Source organism: Enhydra lutris, unplaced genomic scaffold (assembly GCF_002288905.1).
Source record: "Enhydra lutris kenyoni isolate GAN:26980312 unplaced genomic scaffold, ASM228890v2 scaffoldscaffold10, whole genome shotgun sequence".
NCBI lineage: Eukaryota > Metazoa > Chordata > Mammalia > Carnivora > Mustelidae > Enhydra > Enhydra lutris.
In genome coordinates, this window is record NW_019154094.1 from 3,009,083 (window position 1) to 3,023,051 (window position 13,969).

Sequence of the window (13,969 nt, forward strand, 5' to 3'; positions counted from 1 at the left end):
GCTCCTGGACCAGAGAAATGTCACCAAAAGCGGAGCAGGGATTGTTGAACTGGATGAATCTGATTCCCAACCTAGAAAACAGGTTGTCTGGCTCTGGGTCAACCAGGGGCCACTTTAGCACAGCATGGTCTTGAGGGAGTACCTGCCGCTGCTGGACCTCAGTCTTACCATCTGTTAAGTAGGCTGTCTTTTAGAGTCCCTCACCCTCTTCCGGGCTGTCGGGCATCTCAGGCCTTGGAAACCACGCAGGCGCGAGGGGGACTGCTTGATTGGCTATTCGTTGTGACGCACTCACGAGCAATAAACAGCACCTAAGCCCCACCCCTTCCTGCCGCGCCTCCTAGCACGCCTATCGACCCAGTGCACGACGCCTACACGCGCGGTCGCACGCATGGTGCGTGGTGACGTTGTGGCGGCGGGGGCGCCATCCCGGAAGCGCGAGCAAGGCCGCCAGATGTGCAGGTGCTGCTGCCACCGACGCCGGGATCGAGCTCGGGGTGGGGCTGGGGCGCCGGGGCCGCTGGGTAGCCGGGCCGGGTCGGGCGCGGCCCCCGGGCTGTGGCGGGGTGGGACGCGCCGCTGGCCACATCTGGGCACCCCTCTTGCGTACAGGCCTCAGTTTCCCCGGCCGCGTAGTGTAGTCTCCGGTGGCGCCAAGGGCCGGTTCCGGATCCGGGGCGCGGGAGCTGGGACCGCCTGTGTTCAGGCTGTGCAGTGTCACCCGGAATCGGGCATTGCCCTCTTTGGGCCTCAGTTTCCCCGCTTTGCAGGGGCGGGGCGTGAGGGGGTATGAGAGTCCCACCTCGCTCGCGGGTTTTGATGAGCTTGGGCCGCCAAATTAAATTCTGTGTAAATAACTGGGTGGAATCATGGCGCCTCTGCCTTGTGGTGTGACCTTGGATAACTGAGCCCACCCGTCTGAGCAGTCGTTGGCCTTGGAGATGGTACTGTTTACTTCATAGGGATGATTGGGGATTAAATGAAGTGCTGTACAAGTGTTTGCTCCTGTTCTTATAAGTACCAGGGAGCCCCTTGCTAAAATGTTGGTTCCCGGGCCCCGCCCTAGGACTTCGTACTCTCTTTGGAGAAACAGCCAGCTCCGAGCCCAGCTCCTTATCACTCTTGGTTTCAGCCGCCACAGATAGCGCTGTGAGATTCTGATTATTTGTTATTCTCATTTTCTGGATGAGAAAACTGATCAGGGAGGTGAGGGGACTCTCCCAAGGTCACACAGCCTACTCTCTGCATGTTTCCCTCATAAATATATTTGGAGCAGGGACCAGAGCCCTTGCTGTCATTTCCACTTTGTATGTGGGCCAGACTATTAGGGAAGTTTTCCTGAGAAAGGCAGCTGAGTGGAGAGTGTGCCTTGAATCCATCAGCCCTCACATCTGGGAGCCAGAGGCAGGAAAGAGCCCTACTTTGAAGCAGAACCCTTTTCTACAGGTCCAAATCTTACACCTGCCAAGCACTAGCTATAGGGCTTCCTGCCACCAGGCTCTCCCCTTGAGCCCAGGTGTCTTCTTGATACATGATCACGCTTCTTTGGAAGTCTGGATACTGTGGGTCTTGGTACCTGGCACATAGTAGGAATTCAATAAACATAGTGGTTATTGGGTGAGGGGGAACTTCACCAAGTGTGTTAGTTTATTTCCAGAAAGCCCCCAGGGGCTGCAAAGAAATAACTTCTGGCCTGCATGCTTTGCAGGGAGAAAAGTACTAGCTGCTAACATTTGTAAATGAGGCAATGTCACACACACACACACACACACACACACACACACACACACACACACATCCATTCACGTTTCTGGGATTTTTTTCCTGGAAAAATTCAGAAGTCTGGCAGAAGTCAGTTGCCATAAGTAACCGTCCTGGCATAGGTGGGCACTAAACATCTGTTCGGATTCACACCTTTGCAGATCCTGTAGACTATGGGCATTTTGAGTTGTGACTCAGGTTTACTGGGTTTGTGGCAATGGTCCATTTCCTAGGTTTCTGAGTCTCAGTTTCCTAATACATAATTAAGGATAACAGTTCTCAGTGTCTGAAGCTTAGTGGTTTGATAGCATACAGTAAGTGCTCAATAAAGTGGAGGGTGGATCGAGTGGGCTCTGAAAGCCCTTCCTGGTCCTGCATGTGAATTTCAACCAATTGCAACTGGGCCTTTCTATCGGCAGTTAAATATGTGGATCCCAGAGCCAAGCTATGTCAAGATTCCGGGTTTTGCCTGATACCGCCCCCTGGAGGGTGAATGCTGAACCTGTGGCCCCTTTCTGCCCTGGCTTCGTCCAGGAGCCCCCCACCCTCCATGATGGTTATTTGCCTAGCCACAGAGCCATCTAGGTTGCTGCGGCCCACAGCCTGACTGAAATTCTTGGCTTTAATTTGCTAATAAAAGTCCATCGTCGGAGCTGAGTTTGAAAGCCGCCAAGCTAAGTTCTGGTGATCCCTTGCTGTAAGCTGGGTTCTGGGCTGGGCTCTGGAGGCAGAGACATGCTTCTGTTCTCTTAGAGCTGACATTGTTTTGGGAGCCACAGGCGAAAGGGTCAACTGAGTGGGTGCCTGGATGGCTCAGTCAGTTAAGGTTCAACTCTTGGTTTCAGCTCAGGTCATGATCTCAGGGTCATGGGATCGAGCCCAGGGTCAGGCTCTGCACTCGGGAAGGAGTCTGCTGGAGATTCTCTCCCTCACCCTCTCTCTGCCCCTCCCCACCACTTGAGTGTGTGCACATACACTCTCTAAGATAAATACATGTTTGAAAAAAAAAAAAAGAGACAACTGATAACTAAGATAATTTCAGGACAAGATAAGCTAATGAAGCAGTAAAACGAAGTGCTAAGTGACTGGAGTCGGGGGTAGTCATCGAAGACCTCTTGGGAGAGAAGATACTGGAGGTGCTGATGATTTGAGGGGGCAGTCATGCATATGGGGACAGCAGGTGCAAAAGCCCTGGGATGGGATGAACAAAGTCAGAAGGATGTGGGAGGAGGCTGGCAGATCTGTGCAGGTGGAAGGTGGCCATGGGCTTGGGATCATGGAGACAGGGGGCCATAGAGGTGGGTAGGTGATGGGATTCTGATGTGCTAGGGTACAGTTTAGATATACATCCTCTCAACACCTCTAAATCCTCAGGATCACAAACAAAGCTGAGACTCAGGTGGTTTGATCCAGGACTTACGGTCATGGGGCCCAGGGTTCCCAGCCCCTCCTTTCTACCCCACCTACCCCACTGCCTGGTATAGACTGAAGACTCTCTTCCTGCCTGTTTCAGGCAGCGGAGGAGGAGGAAGAGATGGACCCCCCGGACTCGGCCTCGAGGGTCTTCTGCAGCCGCATCCTGAGCATGGTGAACACAGACGACGTCAACGCTATCATCCTGGCTCAGAAGAACATGTGAGTGGTGGCCAAGGGCTGTGGGCCCCAGGCGTGGGAAGGAATCCACCCACTGGCCAGCATTCTTGCCCTGCCCGCCCTTACCCTGGGCCCACACTGGTGATAAAATGAAGGAAATGAGCAAATCTGCTGGCTGGCTCCAAAGTAAATTCCTTCGTGGCCTGGAGGCGAGGCCTTGGCACAGGAAGCAGGGTTTTGGGATGGTTTCACAGCTGTGGATGGCTTGGCAGGGGCTGCAGCAGCTCCTGTCCCAGGGCCTGGGGGTGGGGAGTTGGGATAGGAAGGGGTTGCAGGAGGGGATTTAAAGAAGCCATTGAGCTGGTCTCTGTTAGGAGCCTGGTCTCTGAGAGCCTAGGCTGTCTCTGGAGAGTACCCATGGTCTTTTGGAGGGACCATCCATAGCTTTTACCCTCGTTGGGGCTTGGCGCTGTGACCACCACAGCCTCACCCTAATTCCAACCTGCTCTGTGGGGAAGAAAATCTTGCACAATCTTGCGGTAGAAGAACGGCCTCCTGTGGCTTTATTTTTGTGTATTTAAGACAAAGCTCTTCCTGCCATTTATGACACAGCACAGACCCGATACCCTTGCATTTCTCTCATCCAGTGACAGGGGTGCTGGCTTTGTCTGGGTCAGATTTAGGCCTGGCCTGGTGAACTCCCACAGTGAGGGAAGACAAAAGCAGACACGGACCTTCCTGGCTCCATGGTGTCAGGGCTGGGCCAGAAGAATAACTGGGTCTAGAGAGTCAGTGGGGGTGGAGTCAGAGTCTTCTTTCTTTCTTTTTTTTTTTTTTAAGATTTTATTTATTCATTTGACAGAGAGAGAGAGAGAGAGAGATTACAAGTAGGCAGAGAGGCAGGCAGAGAGAGGAGGAAGCAGGCTCACTGCTGAGCAGAGAGCCCGATGCGGGGCTCGATCCCAGGACCCTGAGATCATGACCTGAGCCGAAGGCAGAGGCTTAACCCACTGAGCCACCCAGGCACCCCTGGAGTCAGAGTCTTCTTGCTGGAGGAGGGTAAAGGCTACATGGTAGGGTTTTGAAGGTTGAATAGGAGTTTGCTAGGTCGCTCAAACAGTAGGGAGAGTTCTGCAGGGCAAGGGAACAACACATGCAGAGGTCATGGAACAGGAGGGAGCTTAGCATGATTAGTTTGTAGGGTGTGGTTTGTAGGGCTGGTGCCTTCTCTCTGCTGCCAGGCTGGACCGCTTTGAGAAGACCAACGAAATGCTGCTGAATTTTAACAACCTGTCAAGCGCCCGCCTGCAGCAAATGAGCGAGCGCTTCCTGCACCATACAAGGACCCTGGTGGAGATGAAGCGGGACCTGGATAGCATCTTCCGCAGAATCAGGTGGGTCCTCAGCCCCTCCAGCCCTCTGCCTCCCCGCTCTGAGCCTCGGGTTCCTCCCCTCTTCAGTGAGGACCATGCATTCCACATAACAGAGCAATGGGGACATTCAGCTCATTTGTTTTATGAGGCTTCAGCACTCACTTAGCATCTGAGAAGATCCGAGCTTTGGGAAAGAAAATCTTGAAGTTTCTGAATTTGTTTTATTTATCTTTCAAAAAATGCAACATAGCACCAGATGCATCATGCAAAAGGCAGGCAGGAGCAGCCAGGGAAAGGCAAAAGCCTCTGGTCCTCCAGTCCCCAACTCAAGTCTTCTCTCAAGAGGCCTATGTGGTTGCTGGGTTTTGAGCGTCCCCTTCTGAGCTGTTTCCCGTGAGGGCAGAGAAGAATGATGCTTCAGTCCACAGGCACGCAGAACACTCCTGCAGCACCCAGAACCTGATGAATGCCACCGCGGCCGGCCATGGTCACGTGCCCGGGGTCTGGAGCGAGCCAGGGCTGCAGCCGGGCAGCCGCACCCACTGGCAGACTGGGGAGCAGAACTCAGGAGTCAGGCCAATTAATTCCTTTATAAAAGCATATATTTTCTGGGGCATCTCATCGAGCTGGTTGCCTAGGCATGGTGCTTGGGGGTGAGCAGGAACCCTTCAGGTTGGCACCCTTCGTGCGTATCTGTGTTGCCCAGGAAGAAGATAGTTGTTTCTGCCCCTTGGGTGGGGGTACCCAGCAGTGGTGGTACTTCTGGGAGGGACTGGTTGGCCACAGTCACTCCTTGACTGTGAGAAGGGGTCTTTCCACCCCAAAAACCCCTTTCTCATTCTTTGTAAACATGACTTCATTACTTTGGGGGAAAAAGGAAAAAAGAGCAGGTTGAAAATGAAGCAGGCCTTTCTCTGTGAGTGTCAGTTTAACGCGTGCAAGTGCTCGGTGTCTGGGGTGTGGATCGTCACTCCTGGCCTCCAGACACTCTCATCCTGCTGATGGGGGACAGACTGGGACAAGTCACCCAGAGGAGTGACTGCTGAGGAGGGGGTGAGGAAGCTTTCTGGAAGGTTATCTGGGCAGAGGAAGGTTGGACATAAGAAGAGCATGGCAGGTAGAGGGCCCAGCCGGACCCAGCACGGAGGACCCACACAAGCTTGTGACAGCTAGGTGGCTGCCATCTGCCCTGCGGGTGAGAGGTCTGCAGGGTTGAGCACGTGGGCCTCCCTCCAGCTGAGGACCAGAGAGTGACAAGCAGTATGTGTGCGGGAGGTGGGCAGTTCCCATCCCCCACCCACCTAGAGCTGGCAGCAAGGGTTCCTTGCACCAGGCCCAGCCTGTCTGCTTGGCAGGTTCAGCCCTGTATGCCTTCCCTTCCCCTGCAGGACGCTGAAAGGGAAGCTGGCCAGGCAGCACCCGGAGGCCTTCAGCCGTAAGTGTCACCCAGAGCTCCTGTCCCCCATGCCTGGCCTCTGCACCCGCGGATGCCTGTGTCTTCCTTCTAGAGGGTCACCTCAGGGGCTGACACTAAGCCCAGGCCCTGGTGGCCAGTAGATCCAGAGAGACCTGGAACAGGGGGCAGGGGCGGAGGTGCTTGGCTGGTCTTGGCAACTGGTAGAGCAGGTGCCGGGACCAGGATCCCCTCCCTGGGGAGAGGTTACATGGGAGAATGTGGATAAGAGAGATGACAGTCCTTGCCCAAGTGGATGTAACATAGCCCTATGAGCCAGGCTCTTACCTGTAATCCCCCATGAAGTGGGGGCTGTGAGTAGCCCATTTCATATAGGGGAGACTGTGTGGCCTAAAGCAGCAGTGACTTCTCAGAGGAAGTGCAGCATCCCCCATGCTGAGCCTCAGTTTGCCCCCTCTGCCAAATGGGCCAACATCTTCCCACCCCAAGGCTGCTAACAGCTATGGGCACAAAGGCAATGCTGTTGGGGCATCTGGCTGCCTGAGTCAGTGGAGCATGCAACTCTTCATCTTGGGGTTGTAAATTCAAGCTCCACATTGAGTGTAGAGCGTACTTAAAAAAAAAAAAAAAAGGCAATGCTGTCATCAGGCCTGGTTTCTAGAGCAGAATGCTGAGGCAAGGATGGTGAGAGGCCTGGCCCCGGCCACACAGTCAAGAAGCCAGAGCCAGGCTCAGCCTTGACCCCAGCGAAGCCAAGTCCTGGCCGCACCTTGTAGGAAAACCTCTCACCTGCCTGGGCCTCAGTTTCTTCCTCTGTAAAATGGGCCGCATTATCCCCCATGGGGTGGCAGGGGAGCTGTCAGGGGTCATAGGCCCAGGTAATCCCTCATCATGGTGCCCATCACAGTGACTAAGCCAATTCCTGGCCTCCATCCCCCAGACATCCCAGAGGCATCCCTCCTGGAGGACGAGGATGAAGACCCCATCCCACCCAGTACCACGACCACCATTGCCACCTCGGAACAGAGTACAGGCTCCTGTGACACCAGCCCTGACACCGTCTCACCCTCCCTCAGCCCTGGCTTCGAGGACCTCTCCCATGTCCGGTCCAGTTCCCCTGTCATCAATGGCCGAAGCCAGACGGATGATGAGGAGACACCGGGCGAGTAACACTATTCCCTGGTGCCCCGAGGGGTCTCAGGGCAGTGGCAGCACTCTCCCGGTGTCTGTGGTGGCAGCAGGTAACCCTGCCTGGAGATCAGCAGCTTTGCCACCCTGTTCTGTCACCCAGGGCTCCCCGGGGGACCTGGCTCCCTCTGGGGGTGTGGAATTCCTAGGGGGTCTGTCCTTCCTGCTTCCTCATTGAGAACATCTGTCTTCTGCAGACCCCTCTGCCAGGCCAGGGGATGACCAGCTCAGCTGGAGTTGTTGGACGGGGTGTAAGGGAGCTTTTCCAGAGCCAAGCTTGAGGTCTGCTCTAAACATTTAAAGGCTCCCAGAGACCAGAGCCAGATAGCTCCTGCCCCAGTGCCCTGGTTGAGACCTCCTCAAAGTGGACCAGCACTGTCTTGTCTGAGTTCACCCCTGCCCATCCCTGCACCCACTAATTCTGGTCTCCCTGTCCCTTTTTCCAACAAAAGTATTGAATATTGTCTCCAATAGGTATCTCAAGGAGGTTTCTGAGACAGTTGTAGAAGGCTCAAGATGGAGGCTGGCCATTCAGCTGCAAGCCTGATAAGGCCTATGTTTCTCTGACCAGAGGTGTGAACCTTGAAAGCCCAGCAGGCCTCTCGCAAGGCCTCCATGGAGCAAGCTGAGCCACCTTGGAAAACAGAGTTAAACGGAATATTTTTGTACCCGATGTTTACAGATGCTATTGGGAAGTTATCAATAAAAAGACTCTGTTACTAAAAAGGGAAGGGTGTACTTAACAGTGGCTTCCTTCCATCCTGGGACCCAGCAGGCCATAAGGGGAACAAGTGCAGGATGTGAGACAGGAGGGGTATGGCAGCCAGGCACCACTGACCTAGAAAGGAGATATGTCCGTTCTTGGTGGAAGTCTCCGGTGGTAGCAACTTAATAACCCAAGTTCCTATCACCACCTGTGTATACTCACACATGCTGTTCTCACTGCTCACAACACTGTTCCTTACCTCTGTGAAAAACTTCATCAGCCACAGGGAGCTAGGCTGGGTCCATTCCTCAGCAGACACTTGTGTAGAGCTTCCTCGTCTTTTAAGCACTTAGAAATTGTTACTAAAAGCATCTTCCTAGACCCAAGAGTGTGTGCTTTTGCCTGTCAATAGGGGGCGCTGGTAAGCATTCAAGGAAATAGAGCCACGCTGCCAAACCCATAGGTAACATCTCAGTCTTCTCCCTTACCGCTCTCGGCACTTTTTAGCTATCCACGAGACTCCTTAGTTCTAACAGAAGTTCTTGGCCCAAACACCCTGGGACGCACCCCATTTTCTTGAGTGAATGCAGCAGCTCCACCTGCCCTCGCTGCCCTGGTAAGCGCCGCCTTGAAATTTCATCTGCGCACAGAGTCCAGAAAGTTTTCAAACAACTGACTCCTGGTGTTAGGTGGCTCCCAAGGGTCTCGCACGTCCCATCCCCGTGCCTCCTTCTAGCTTGCCCGTCCTGACCCCTACGTCCGGGACCAGCTGACCCCCTGCTTCATTTCTTTGCTTTAGCACAAAGGGTCTCCTCTCTAGTCAGCAAGCATTCCCCGAGAGGCCGCTACGTGTCATCAGATTTTGGCCAACCCACAAACAGGTGGAAACACCTGGAAAGGTGAAGTCGTCTCCTCACGTGACCTGGAGGACGAGGCCCGAGCCCGGAAGCGGGTTGGCGACACTTGCCCACAGACGCTACGGCTTCGTTCGCCAGCACCCAACATGGCAGCAGGGCGGGGCCGGGGGGGGGGTAAGACGCGCGGCGCGGATTGTGACGCAAGCGCGCGGCGTGCTCGGTGCGCAGGCGCTCTCGGCGGCAACTCGGCGGTTTCCGGTTCCGCCGCCCTCTTTCTCTTCAACGAGGTGGCGGAGCGGTTTGGTGGCGGCGGCCTTGCGGATTCGCGCCAGGTCGGGGTCGGGCGGTAGGCTGTGGGGGGCTGCGGGCGTTCGGGTAGCGGAGGAGGTGGCCCGGAACCCGTCCGCGCGGACCGGGTCCAGCAGGACGGCCGGGTCGGCTCAATTGGGCGCGTGGCGCCGGGGTTCCGAGCGGGACCGGGTCCCGGAATGCGAGCCGGCTTTTGGGAGAGGGTCCTGTGTGCTCCGCCAGCCCAAGCTGTCCCACAAGACCTGGGGGCGTGGATGGTCTTCCTGGACAAATCCTTTAATGGAGAAGTGGTATGAAATGTATAGCTTTTTTTCCGTGCCATGTAGTGTGCCAATCGTCTTAGAATCATTAAATCTTCTTCCCCCTACAAGGTTTTTTCCTACTTTTTTCTTCTTCTTTTTACCTGCCTTATTTAATACATCCGTAAGGAGAGAGTGGTAGCGCCCACCTTCTAGGGTTTTTTGTGGGGGGGGGGGGTGAGGGAGGACGATGGAATTATGTGTAAACAAGTACCTGGCACGTGGTTGGCAGATACTGTTTATGGGTTGGAGCAGACGCAGGAAACGTGGTCTGGCGAGTTTGGCTATAAACTGGGAAGGAAGCCAGGGTGTTGGGTGTCTGAGCGTGGAGTTGGAGAGAACTGCAAGGCAGGAAAGTGTTGGAGGGGTGGCTACTAAAATGGAATTCCCAATCAGGTTGCAGGAAGAGTTGCTTGTGGAGCAAATGTGGCTTAAGAGGGGTAGGGAGGGGAGGATGGGGAGATCCCATCTCCAGACCACACCCCAGAAGAAAAGCCATAAAAGCAAAATAGTGCCCACCGCCGGGTACTTCTCATTCCATCATCAAAGTTGACAGAATCTCATTTGCTAGGCCCAAGAAGCATAACCACAGTCCTTGTTCCCATGAAGCACACTTTGCCACAGGGGCCCTGGGGTAAGGTGGAGGAAGCGTGATCCTTGATTATAGGACAAGTTTGGGCTGCAGGCTTAGAGGGGTGGAAGTAAACAGGCCCTGGGGTGAGCCTGTAGTTGTGCTTGATGCTGGCACAGGGGCTGGTGGGGCCAAGGCTTGCCAGCCTCTGAGCTCAAGCTCCTCACACCTGCAGTTCTCACCCTTCCATTTCTACTTCCTACCCTTCAGCAGACGCAGAGATGCAGATCTTCGTGAAGACCCTGACGGGCAAGACCATCACCCTCGAGGTTGAGCCCAGTGACACCATTGAGAATGTCAAAGCCAAAATCCAAGACAAGGAGGGTGAGTTGGGCTGAGTCCAGAGGCTATCCCGCGGGAGTCCCCAGCCCAGAGGAGCCATTGTCATGTGCAAGATGGGTTGTCTAGACCTCAGCCTTGGCCAGGACTTGTCCTGTGTGAGCTTGGGAAGGCAGCTTGTTCTCTTTATCTTAGTTTCCCTTTTGACAGATTGGGGGTAATGTCAGAGCATCCCTGTGGAGAACAGAGAAGCTGCCAATAAAATGCTTGCCAGAGCCTCAGTAACTGAGCTTTCTTTTCTCCAGGCATCCCCCCTGACCAGCAGCGTCTGATTTTTGCGGGCAAACAGCTGGAAGATGGCCGCACTCTGTCAGATTACAATATCCAGAAAGGTACTAAGGGTAGGGTGGCTGGACAGGGCCCAGGAGGTCTAGGACCCAGGATCAAGCTTTGATGGCCTCGTTGGCAACACTGGGGGGTAGGGGAGGGCGGTGGCTCTCTTAAGGTGAGGATCAGATGGGGCTGATGAATTTTACTTTTATGAAATAGTTTTCATTGGATGCAAGATTTTAACTCCACTTCATTTTCCAAGTGGCAGTGGTTTCTCATGTTCTTGCCTTTTTTTTTTTTTTTTTTAAGACTTTTGTTTAAAAATGCGATAAAATGGTATCTGGCTGGCACATTCTGTAAAGCATGGGGCTCTTGATCTCAGGGTTGTGAGTTCAAGCCCCGTGTTCGGTGTAAACATTACTTAAAAATAAAATCTTAGGGATGCTTGGGTGGCTCAGTCAGTCAAGAGTCTGCCTTCAGCTTGGGTCACGATCCCAGAGTCCTGGGATCGAGTCTCCCATCAGGCATCTTGCTCAGTGGGGAGGCTGCTTCTCCTCTGCCTGCCCCTTTTTTTTGGTTGTTTGGTTTTTGAGGGGTAGGTTGTTTGTTTGCTTGTTAAGTTTATTTTGGGGCACTTGAGTGGCTCAGAAGGTTAAGCAACCGACTCTTTTTTTTCTTTAATTTTTTTTATTTGACAGAGAGATCACAAGGCAGAGAGGCAGGCAGAGAGAGGCGGGGGGAAGCAGGCTCCCAGCTGAGCAGAGAACCCGATGTGGGGCTCGATCCCAGGACCCTGGGATCATGACCCTAGCCGAAGGAAGAGGCTTAACCCACTGAGCCACCCAGGCGCCCCATAAGCAACCGACTCTTGATGTCAGCTGGGGTCATGAGCTCAGGGTCCTAGGATCCAGCCCTGAATCAGGCTCAGCAGGGAATCTGCTTGAGGTTCCTATCCTTTTTCCTCTGTCCTTTCCCCTGCTTGTGCTCTCTCTCTAAAATATTTTTTTTAAGATTATTTGTCAGAGAGCGCACAAGCAGGCAGAGTGGCAGGCAGAGGCAGAGAGAGAAGCGGGCTCCCCGCTGAGCAAGGAGCCCGATGTGGGACTCGAACCCCGGACTCTGGGATCATGACCCGAGTCCAAGGCAGCTGCTTAACCAACTGAGCCACCCAGGTGTCCCTAAAAAAAATTTTTTTTTTTAAAGAAAGATTTTAGGGCAGTTAATCTTAGGATTGGAATCAAGTCCAGCATGGGGCTCCTTGCTTGGTGGGAAGTCTGCTTCTCTCTCTGCCTGCTGCTCCCCTTGCTTGTGCTCATGTATGCATGCACATGCGTGCTCTCTCTTTCTCTGACAAACTCTTTTTTTAAAAAAGAAGTAAATTTAAAAAAATTATTTTTATTAGGAGTCACATGCTCTACTGACTAAGCCAGCCAGGCACCCCCTTGATATCCTCTTTTTTTTTTTTTTTTTTTTAAGATTTTATTTATTTGTCAGAGAGAGAGCATAGGCAGGCAGAGTGGCAGGCAGAGGCAGAGGGAGAAGCAGGCTCCCTGCAGAGCAAGGAGCTGGATGTGGGACTTGATTCCAAGATGCTGGGATCATGACCTGAGCCCAAGGCAGCTGCTTCACTGACTGAGCCACCCAGGCATCCCTTGATGTCCCTTTTTTTAGCAACTAGATTTAATTATTTTGCTCAGCAAAGTGAAAGATCATCTTTGCACCACTTAGAAGTAGCCTTGTTTGTCAGGAAACCCCGATGCACACTATAGTTGGCACGTGTTAGCCTCAGACTCCCCAAGGGCTAGTGGGAAGCAAGATGGAGGTTCTGTGGGCTGGTCCTTGCCAGTGTGTCCGTCTGTGTGTAGAATACCCCATCACATTTGAGGAGCTCTGTCTGGTCTGGGGGACCCTATGCTGTACCTGAGGTGCTGGGGCCAGGCTCAGTCATTGTCTCTTTTGAACCCGCCCGTAGAGTCCACCCTGCACTTGGTGCTTCGCCTCCGGGGTGGCATCATCGAGCCTTCGCTCCGCCAGCTGGCTCAGAAATACAACTGCGACAAGATGATCTGCCGCAAGTGTGTACCCTGGGGGGAGGGGCGGCCCTGGGGAGGAGGGCGTCGGGTTGGGCTGTGGCCTCACCATTCCCTCGTCTTGTGCAGGTGTTATGCTCGCCTGCACCCCCGCGCCGTCAACTGCCGCAAGAAGAAGTGCGGCCACACCAACAACCTGCGCCCCAAAAAGAAGGTTAAATAAGGCCCCTCCACCGGCTCTTCTTTTGCCCGCAAGGCGGCCTCCTGCCCGAGCCCCAAGGTCCTGGGGCCTCAATAAAGTTTCCCTTTCGTTGACTGGAGCAGTAACTGGTGTCTGCGTGGCTGGTCTGTCCAACGGGGAGCTGGTTGAGTTGTGGGCCTCTGCCTTGGGGACTCCCTGCCACTTGATTGTGTATAGCCCTTGAGCGTCCTGTGTCCTTTGGTTTTGGTCATCTCACTTGTATAATGCGCTGTGGTCTCAGCCCTCTGCCACATAGCCTGATGAGCCTGCACATCTGGGTTTTGTCATCTCTACATGGGACTAACCCCCAGCTCAGGCTCTCGAGGGACTGCAGGTCAGCCATGTCACTGGCTGGGCCCTCCGTAGGCACTTTGATGACGTTCATGCCTGTGCCCTGGAGGTGTCGCGGTGTGGGTAGGTAGACACCCCACCTTGTGTAAGACCTCTGGTCTCTGCTGAACCTGAGGAGCACCTGCACCCTACCTGACGCCTGTGACATCAGTCTTGGTGGGGTGGGCCTGGGTGATTCTAAAGTTTGTGCTGATGCTCTTGAGAATCAGGTGAGCTTTGTAGTCCCGGACTGGCCCTGGTAAGGCCAGCCTTTTATTCATCTCAGGGTGACTTGGACTTGGTGTCAGATGAGAACCCAGGACAGTGATACTGTAGTACTCCTGACACCCAGAGTGCCTGCTGAAGGCTGGTGTCTCAGTTTTTCCACAGGTCTCCCTGTCAGCTGCCCTCTGCCCCCCAGGATAGGCTGCCAACATCTTTCTGGTCTATTCCCACGTTTACCCCTGGAGAAAGAAGCTTCCCAAAGCTCAGATTACAGAGTGTACCCCCAGCAGAAGTCTCCAAGGCCTGCCTTGCACTTAAAATGAGACCTTGTAGGCCTTGCGCCTACCCCAGACTCTGGGCCTTTGCACAGGCCCTCTTCAGGTCATTTCTGAGGAAGGCACAC

General features: G+C 54.0%; 2 protein-coding genes across 8 annotated transcripts; both read left to right on the forward strand.

Annotated features, from left to right (window-relative positions):
- The first annotated feature begins 351 nt into the window (after positions 1-351).
- Positions 352-8,060, forward strand: LOC111143803 (KxDL motif containing 1). 4 transcript variants are annotated; one of them, XR_002640342.1, is made up of 6 exons: positions 352-462; positions 3,275-3,396; positions 4,596-4,748; positions 6,116-6,162; positions 7,082-7,382; positions 7,804-8,057. XR_002640342.1 is itself a non-coding variant. In XM_022497694.1 (6 exons), the coding sequence occupies exons 2-6, from the start codon at positions 3,296-3,298 to the stop codon at positions 7,833-7,835; spliced, it is 555 nt and encodes a 184-aa protein (XP_022353402.1). In that variant the 5' UTR covers positions 352-462; positions 3,275-3,295; the 3' UTR covers positions 7,836-8,057. The 4 variants fall into 4 exon arrangements, 3 of the variants coding, with proteins under 3 accessions (XP_022353402.1, XP_022353404.1, XP_022353403.1); XM_022497694.1 differs by having other exon boundaries at positions 7,082-7,303; XM_022497695.1 differs by having other exon boundaries at positions 443-497; positions 7,082-7,303.
- Positions 8,061-9,116: 1,056 nt separating this feature from the next.
- On the forward strand, positions 9,117-13,097 carry LOC111143805 (ubiquitin A-52 residue ribosomal protein fusion product 1). 4 transcript variants are annotated; one of them, XM_022497698.1, is made up of 5 exons: positions 9,117-9,224; positions 10,342-10,455; positions 10,716-10,802; positions 12,713-12,815; positions 12,900-13,097. In XM_022497698.1, the coding sequence occupies exons 2-5, from the start codon at positions 10,353-10,355 to the stop codon at positions 12,991-12,993; spliced, it is 387 nt and encodes a 128-aa protein (XP_022353406.1). In that variant the 5' UTR covers positions 9,117-9,224; positions 10,342-10,352; the 3' UTR covers positions 12,994-13,097. The 4 variants fall into 4 exon arrangements, with proteins under 4 accessions (XP_022353406.1, XP_022353405.1, XP_022353407.1 ...); XM_022497699.1 differs by having other exon boundaries at positions 9,167-9,224; positions 10,345-10,455; XM_022497701.1 differs by having other exon boundaries at positions 9,186-9,491.
- Positions 13,098-13,969: the final 872 nt, after the last annotated feature.